At 36.7% G+C, this 9,237-nt stretch overlaps 1 protein-coding gene across 1 annotated transcript; it reads right to left on the bottom strand.

Moving 5' to 3' along the window:
- Positions 1-417: 417 nt before the first annotated feature.
- LOC306879509 (WD repeat-containing protein 82-like) lies at positions 418-8,729 on the bottom strand. Its single transcript, XM_079432509.1, has 9 exons — positions 8,299-8,729; positions 7,516-7,613; positions 6,882-6,948; positions 6,695-6,794; positions 6,498-6,614; positions 6,261-6,416; positions 6,098-6,167; positions 5,870-6,012; positions 418-1,032 (listed from the first exon to the last, which is right to left on the bottom strand). The coding sequence occupies exons 1-9, from the start codon at positions 8,457-8,459 to the stop codon at positions 1,003-1,005; spliced, it is 942 nt and encodes a 313-aa protein (XP_079288635.1). The 5' UTR covers positions 8,460-8,729; the 3' UTR covers positions 418-1,002.
- Between the last annotated feature and the right edge of the window lie 508 nt (positions 8,730-9,237).

The raw sequence follows: 9,237 nt of genomic DNA, 5'->3' as shown, positions 1-9,237 counted from the left end.
GTAACTACAGAAGAGTCGAGTTTTAAATAGGAAAATTATCGAAACGCTTTGGTCATTTTTGATGACCAAATGCTAATGGTCTAATCCGATTCAATGATCTATGGTAAACTAAAAGTGCTACCGCCAGACCCGGCTGAATGGATTCAAAAACGGTAAAAACTGTTTAACTCTAGGGGAGTTGTAAAATGAGCCTATTTCCAAAAAAAAGTGGAGTGTTCCTTTAACCCTACTGACAACTAACCTGAGAAAACAAATGAAAACACCCATTTGGATGCAAAGTAGCCTCTTGAAAGATTTAGTGAATTAAAGAGAAAACAGGCATATAATTAACATTCCCCCCCTTCTTCACTCAAAATCAGCATAAACAACCGTTTCCTCAATAAGTGCAATGTAACTTGAACAAAATGAAACTCGAGAGAGGGGTGGTCAGTGTGTATATTGGTATGAGATTTGTTTTTATAAGCGATTAAAAATATAGCAGTAAGGCAAAAGCACAGTACAAAAACAAGAAAACAAAACCCAGTAAAAGAACGGCATAAAAGCAATTCGCACTCACAGGTGGAATTTTGTTGAGCTACACACATCAGCTTTTAGCATGTCGGAAAAGCTTCAAAACAATATCTTTGGACAGTTCTATAAACATGTTTAATTTTTCAGACTCACAAGATGCTAAACCTACAGATGTTGAGTTCTGGTATAATTTGATTAGCTAAGATCACATCTGCAGAAATGTTTTACAGTCAATTTGATTGAGTACCTTGTTACAACCTTATAAACAAAACAGAAAATGTGAACAGATTACTTTACAATGTTTTACAAAGAAGGTTTTAATGATACAGATATAAAATGAATAAAGAAATACAACTTGGCATCAAGGCCAATCTATTTACAGTTCAAAAGTCCTATGGTGAGCAACTCCATGTGCGAAACTCCAAGATAAAGGTGAATGATGCCACCTGCTGGAAGAACACGTCACAGAGGCTGACTTCTGACCACGGCCCCTCAGTCATCAATCGTAGGTAACCAGAATGCCTGTGGAGGTGAGATTTTACCATACATATTAAGTGGTGCACAGTGACTACTGCAGTAGGGCTGCACGATTAATTGCGATTGTCATGCGTATCTTTCAGTGAAGCACAGTTCTGTGATCAGAAGTCTATTTCCATCCGAAGGCCAGAGGGCACTCTCTGCGGAAACTTTCGCAGAAGAAAGGTAATGAACATTGTTCCAGGTTTGTGGCTAAAAGGGATACGATGCGACTGGAAACTAACAATGAAGCCGTAGTTCACTGACGAGCTACGCAAAACCTCTTTCATAATCGCAGACCAATTTAATTGCGCTTATATTGTTCTGTGATTATGAAAGCAGTTTGCTGTCAATGAACTACGGTTCTGTGTAGTAAATGCTGCTCCATCTGAACCTGCTTCTGCACACCATCGAGCCTTTACCCGGCGAGTTGGAGTTGTTTATAATGTGCATTTGAAAAAGCAACATGCGTCAAACATCTTCCCAAACATAAGCATTTGTGAACCTTTAATAACATGTTTCTTATTCCAAACTCACTTAACATTGCATTATAAATATATTTTAAAGATAAGCATGACAATCGCAGCTTTTGCCTAATCACAACTGTGATTTAATTTCGATTAATTGTGCAGCCCTAGTATTTCTACAACCATAATCTGGCCTGCAGGGGAATATGGCAGTTTTTAATTGTTCCGAGCACCCATTCCTACATTTAAGGAGTAGTTCACCCAAAAATGAAAATGTACTCAACTTTAGGCCATACAAGATGTAGATGAGTTTGTTTCTTCTTCTGAGCAGATTTGGAGAACTTAAATATTATATCATTAGCTTACCACTGGATCCTCTACAGCAGTGGTTCTCAACTGGTTTGGCCTTTGGGACCCACATTTTCCCATGGTCATCAAGCAGCGACCCACTTTATAAATATATACACACACATAGGGGTGGGCGATATGGGAAAAATATCATATCACGATTTTTTATAGAAATATCACGATTCACGATTTTTATCACGATTCTTTGTTAGTTTTACTATTTTGGTTTTACAAGTTGTCTGAGCATTACAGCCAAACTAGAAAGACAAAGATGCATGGCAGATATTTAGGCCAAAGTGGGTGAAGATAAAAAATCTTTGTCATTATTTTATTTTTCTTATTAAAAAATAAGAACAAAGATACACATAATATACAAATAAAACAAACAGTGCTTTATTTCCAGGTACAATAGGTGTATTTAGCAGAGCATTCAATGAAATTGAATGAACAAATATAAAAATAAAACACTAGATAGACTGATTCCTAAAGCAACTGTATTAAAGATTTTCAGTCAAGAATAGTGAGTGATTTTTCTCTTTTGCGTTTTGTTGTTTTGTTAACGTTAAATGAATAGTTCCCCCACAAATTAATATTCTGTCATCTGTCTGTCAATTCTGTCATAATGTTGTATTTTTATATCATCATTTACTCAAAAGTTGTTTTAAACCGGAATGAGTTTCTTTCTTGTGCTGAACATTTATAAATGCTATTTTGAAGAAGGTGGAAAACCAAACAGTTGCTGGTCCTCAGTGACTTCCATAGGATTTTTCTTTCCTACTATCAAAGTCAATGTAGACCAGCAACTGTTTGGTTTTCCACTGAGTAAATAATGACAGAAATTTAATTTTAGGGTGAACTATCCCTTTAATGACAGTCGACAGCATGTTTAGTGTCCTGTCCCTTTAAGAGCTGCACGCATCTAATATACAGTACAGGCACGCATCCGTTTCTCTCTTAACTATTTACTTTCATTTTAGAGATAACCAACTCAGTCTGTATGTAAACCTTGTGTGTTTTGACAGTATTAGCGCAAAATATAACTTAGTTGAGTAATCAGGCGCTGTTAGACAGGCGTTTTAGTGCGCGTGCTTCAGGTGTATGCGCTCAGAACAAGCGCACGTCAGACCAGCGCGCGAATTAAACATTTAACCAGCAAGGCTTTTATGCAAATAATGTACTTTTGCGATCGCGAATAAGTGCAGTGTCCTGTCTGAGTAACTCTACTGCTGTATGTGGTGTTGTACAGTATATAGAGACGGCGGCGCCAGAACTGTATTTGACAATGTGCGCGGTAGCGCGATACTACGATATTTCTTAAAAAGCAGATCGTGGAGACATTTTTATCGTCCACGATCAAAAATCGTCATATCGCACACCCCTACCACACATATATATATATATATATATATATATATATATACACACACACACACATATACAGGGTGCGATTTGTGAAAAAAAAAAACAGAGGGGGGCATGCGTTTGAAAAATTTTATGAAATGTTTTTAATACGACAAAAACTGTATTTAACGTGATCTTAGGGGTGTGCTATATTTAAAAAAAAGGATCTCTCAATATATATATTTTTTCGATAACAATAATTAGACGATATTTTGCAGTGTGTTATTGTGTGATAAATTAATCTTTTCATTTAAGTTTAAATTGATTTTTACCTTTAATAAAGCAATTTTTTTCTAAAAGTGTACATCTTTTGAGTCAAATTGTTACATTTAATCAGTCAATTAAGATAATAATGCACATTTAGGCTGTTGCCAAACAAATGAAACCAGTATCAAAATTAATCTTTGCATAATTTGCATCTGAAGTGGTATTTAGATGTATTTACACACTATTTAATGCAGCTCAGAGGGACATGAAGTGCTTTAACCAGTTAAAAATGCATTTTCTTTTACATATTAAACAAAACATTGAACATTGATATTATTTTAAAAATGAAAATAGACTTTAAATGTGAAATTAAAACCACCAGTAGGTGGCAGAAAGTCGCTGGTAATAAGTCAGTCATTCCGATTGAACCGAATCATTTAACGGTTGATTCATTCAGGAACGAAGCACTGTAATGTTGCTCAGAGACGCAAATCAGCGCTGTAGTTGTTTGGAATTATTTTTTGTCGGCGAAATGGTGCAAAAACAGGCAATATGGTGTCTAAAATGTAAGTCTCTTAATATTAACTTATTGTTTATTGAACTGTTGTACAAAATCAATATCACATTTGTAATCATGCTTATTTTTGAAGGAAAAAATGGCACTCGTGTGATTTTAACTATATGAAACGTAAATATATACATTTTCTGCCCCCATATTTTGAATTTTGCGATCATTCTTAATGCATTTTAATAGACAGAATCTTGCAGTGAAAGAACACACTCTTACTGTTTAACCCCCTTCATCACCACTGGGCTAATGTATGCGTGCACTCCGTAGGTGTTTTGTTTGGTTTTTGCAAAATACTCAATATTGTCAAATTGCACATCGTTAAAACAACAATTGCGATATTAATCGCAGACGATATCGCACAACCCTACGTGATCGCAGTTTAATAAAAATATTGTAGGCATACTGTAGGCCTATTAATTGTAATGATTTAATTTCCACAGTTATTCAAACAACGAATAAATTATATAGAGAACGCGAGCAAAGAACACAACGGAGCTTTTTGAAACTCAGAATAAGTTAAACCATTGCGTCGCAAAATGATTCACTGTTTGGAAGCGATCCAATCTGATCGCGTGTTGCGGATCATAGGATTCAGATCGGGACGTCAGAGCGGCTTCGCGGGATGTTTTTATCCCCACACACATACATGAAGAGTTCATTGCTGCTTTTGCAGGGTTCCGTGAAAACGTTTCAGCTTTTATTGTCCTTTTACGCCCTGAAGAAGATATCACAGGTTCATCAAGTTCGTCAAAATTATCCATCCTCGATCACTTTTAGTCAGCTTTGACGAAACTCCTCTCAGCTAGCACGTCTTTTCAAAGTGAAAGTAGCCTTGTCACCTGACCTCAATACAGCGCGCTGATTCGCTAAAATGGACTTATCGGCTTCTGTTCAAAAACAACAAGCTTGTCGGCTTCTGCAGTAAACCGTGAACTCGCGATGTTTTGAAAGTGGACAATACCGGCTTTTTTGACAAAACGTGTTTAGGGCTCAGATAGCGCTATATGTGGAGAATAATGCACAGCAATCAGCTCTTTTTTTTTTTTAAGTGGGGTTTATCGTTTTTTTGTAAATTAACTCTTCATACATACATATGCTATATATATATATATATATATATACTGAATCAGGACAGCACATTTTTAATCAGGCACTCTGCATCAGACAGAAGTGTAAACTGCTTTCATGCACGTCTTTTAAAATAAAAGTCTGGCATCAGAAAAAGATTTAGAATTACGTTTTTTGTTGTTGATGTTTCTTTCGCTGTACACTCCGCGACCCCACCAGTTGAGAAACACTGGTCTACAGTGGATGGGTGCAAATGTGCCGGTGGATTGTGATGTGGAAGGACAAAAGTGGATAGACTTTTTCACTGGAGGAAGCATTATTATGGATTATAGACTTGCATTTTGGCCAGAAGATTAAAGAGAAAATGCCTTTATTGGTTTGTTTCTTACAAACGAGCAGTTTTTCACTTTACAAGACATTAATCAATAGACTTGAATCATTACTTTTAGATTATTTGATGTTTTTATCAGCTGTTTGAACACTCATTCTGACAGCACCCATTCACTGCAGAGGATCAATTTGTGAGCAATGACGTTAAATTTCTCCAAATCCATTCTGATGAAGAAACACCCTCGGGTCATTCAAGATGTGCATGAGTTTGAGTACATTTTTAGCAAATCTCCATAAATCCAAACAATAAATAAAAACTACAAAAATGTAAGTATATTATATGTTTCACCAGTGATCAGTGTTGGGAGGGTGTTTGGAGTGCACATATTCCATCTGGACTGAGCTATAACAAATATATCAGATTTATTTCTACTTTATGGTTAACTCTTACCATGTTAGAACAGGCACTGGCAAATGTCATGAATTTGGGGTTAAACTGTAGACAGGTGACTGGACCAGTGTGCTTCCCATCAAGAAGTGCTACTTTCATTCCACTCTCAGCATTCCATACATGGATCTTTCCATCTTCTGATCCTGGAAAGCAAAATGTTGAGGAGACAGGCATCACTCTCTGTGAACACATCTCTAGTCCTTTCTGAATCTATTGGTAAAGACTTACCAATCATGGCGAACTGAGAGTCTGGCGTGAAAGAGGCCTCCAGAATGACACCTTTACTGTTGTTATAGCCCTGCAGTGAAGAAGAAAGACTCCATGAGACACACTCTTAATCTTAAAGCCAAACTTTGGCAAAATCCTATTCAAAATTACACTAATTTCTCACCCCAAATGAGTGGAGCACTGCTCCTTTGAAAGCATCCAGCACTCTGAGTGTTCCACCATTGGTGGAGACCAGAATGAGCTTTCCGTCGTTGCTGAACTTGAGACCCGTCCACTCACATGTTCGCTCATATTGTAGTTTAAACGTGGCGAATGGACCCTGAGGCAAGGGGTGTGATACAAATGTATAAATTTTTACCATTTAAAAGACTGCTTCTAGGATGCAGTTTAATACAATTACCTTATCAAACGAGCGCAGATCGTAAAGTTTGACCATCTCAGAATTCACTCCCGCAGCAAAAATCAATCCCTCTGGATCAAATGAACACACAGGCTTCCCTTGCAGATGCATAAGGCCCTGTGAACACAACCAAGATTAAAATCTAGTATAGACTAATAAGAAAAACACACACTAACTCAAAATGAAAAACTGCTTACTTGACAGTTAGGTGAGCGAAGGTCCCACAGACGAATAGTTTTATCAAGTGAGCCAGAGATGAATGTGTCATCAACAGGAGACATAGACAGAGCAACAACCCTGAAACAGGATAAAATACATAAACACAGGCACTATAACTCAACACCAATAAACAAGAAAAGAAAGTTTAATGTCACAAACCCTCACCTCTTATTGTGTCCAGGAAAGTAGCGAATGTACTTATTGTCATGTAGGGAGAGGTATCGAATAGTATCTGTAGTACCACATTGGTAGTGAGAAGAAAATATCAATATCAGCTCAAAGAAAAGCTACAAGATTTTACTTGTGAATCGATAAAATGTACTGTATAAGGTGTCCGATGAACAGGCTCAACCCTGGGCAAGGCAGTAGCCTGTACAGTTAACTCCTTAACAGGGCAGAATAACAGACCCTAAAAACTGTACAAACAACTACCTCAACCCAGAGCAGGCACAGGCAGACACAAACACCAGCAGTAAAGCTTTGAGCAAATCACTTAAACATAAAAAAAAAAAAAAAACGATAAGTAATAAACACCTAAAATAAATATAAATAACAAATAGTCATTTAATATAAAGTAATAAAATTGCACAATTAAAAAATATAGAAAACATTTTAAAAATTGTCTACTTTTAGGTCAAATAAAGCATATCACACTGCAGAAAAATACTGTCATTGACTGTTTTTACAGACAAGAAAACAAAAACAAAAAAAAGGTACAATTTTATCCATAGTATGGCCAAACTGAACGGCATAGGAACTGCAACACAACACAATATCATAAGACTTTATAGAGTCGTACCATCAATCTTGTTGGAGCTGTAGACGACAGTGTTGGCGGCATGAGTGTATCTGATGAGATCCACACCATACTTCTTACTGTAAAGCGTCCGTTTGGGTCTGATATAAAGGACAGAAACGGAAATACAGTTAATCTGATCGCTTATTTAGATCAATGCAATTGTGTGTGGGTGTATTACGAAACACTAACCGCTAAAAATAAAATACTAAGCTTTACAGTACAGTCACAAGGCGGGCTTGAAAGGAGGCGTGTATGCTAACGGTTAGCACGCGACCTCTCATTCAGACTCTACATTCGACTCATTTCCGCGAATCGGTTCCTTCGAAATACTCGTTGAAAAGTTCCAGTGAAAGATTCGGCGGTTCTTTTACGTCATTTCGTGGTCCTTGACATCCCAGCGAGGCATATCACTATAAAGCCATACCGGTTATTAAATGGTGTTTATTAAAAATTCATACGTTACAGTTTATTTAGTTGCCGCCGTGAGCCAGCGCATAAAACATTAAGACACTGGGTTCAGTGAACCGACTCAACAGATTCACTGAAAAGATTCAACTCAAACGATTCGGAAATCGCTACTGCACATAAACATGTTCAAACCACAATACTCTCTATGAACAGTAAAGCTCATAAATCTCTTACTGGGGTAATCTTAACCTTTCACATCTCTCACAGTAATGCTCATGTAACAAAGATCAATGTTTTAAAGCCCATTAAGACCAAATCACGGAACACCAGCCAGTTATAGGAAAAATCACAATGAGGAATTTATAAGCGACTTACTTTCCCTCCTGGCAGTCGTATAAGACAATCGAATCGTCATCGCTACTCGATATTACACTTTCGCCATTTGAACTGAAGTCAAAGCAGTTGATTTTGTCCGAATTCTCTCGGAAAACCTTCGCAACCCTGAAACTCCGCAGCACATTGTCCGTGAGCTTCATTGTGGCCTTTCTGCCCGGCCAGGCGCTGGGGATCGTTTAGTTAAAAACAGCGCGTAGATCGGTATCTGATTTATCAGTGCTGTGTGTTGCAAATGTTTTGTAATATTTTTTAAAGTGAAAATAGTATTAGATGTACATTTCGGTCACGTTAAAAAAAAAAAAAAGCCCGCCGACAAAATTGATCAATGAACCGGATTACGAAAAACGAGATGAAGCAAGAGGAAGTAAAGCGGAAACAAATGGCCACCACACCTGCGGATGTTTCAGAATAAAAGTCCCATGTCGACTTGAGCTGAAAGTCAAAGCGAGAGGAAAATTAAAGGGTCTTATTTATTGTACACGCTTAATATTTAATCTTCCATGACGTACACTAAAAAATAACGAAACAACTGGTTATTCAGTTTTGATTTGACAGCTGTAATGAGGATCAAGAATTTCACATTAGCTCTCTAGCTGCTGTTGTGTTTATCTGTATTTGTTGCTAGGTTGAGTCTCATATTTTCAACTATGATCAAATCTTACATTTGTAATCAATCAATAGTACATTTAGTTTTTCATGATATTTTTTTTAATTTTTTTTATTTAGTCATTTAGCAGACGCTTTTATCCAAAACGACTTACAAATGAGGACATAAGAAGCAATAAAAACCAAATATATATTTATATAAACGTGGCCAAAATTCAATATATATTTATAAATATATATAAAATATTTTTTGAAGACTTCTACAGAGGGAATTCCTTAACAGACTGTTTCAAATAAATTCAGGGCTGAAAA

The sequence above is a fragment of the Barbus barbus genome (assembly GCF_936440315.1).
Source record: "Barbus barbus genome assembly, chromosome: 13".
Taxonomy (NCBI): Eukaryota; Metazoa; Chordata; class Actinopteri; order Cypriniformes; family Cyprinidae; genus Barbus; species Barbus barbus.
The sequence above is the reverse complement of the archived record's forward strand: the minus strand, read 5'-3'. Positions and strand labels throughout refer to the sequence as shown.

Coding starts and splice junctions, on each gene's coding strand:
- LOC306879509 (XM_079432509.1), bottom strand. CDS start 8,459: ATGAAGCTCACGGACAATGTGCTGCGGAGTTTCAGGGTTGCGAAGGTT. Junction 6,949..7,515: donor CAGCTCCAACAAGATTGATG/GTACGACTCTAT, acceptor GTGGTACTACAG/ATACTATTCGATACCTCTCC. Junction 6,168..6,260: donor CAGTGCTCCACTCATTTGGG/GTGAGAAATTAG, acceptor TCTTCACTGCAG/GGCTATAACAACAGTAAAGG.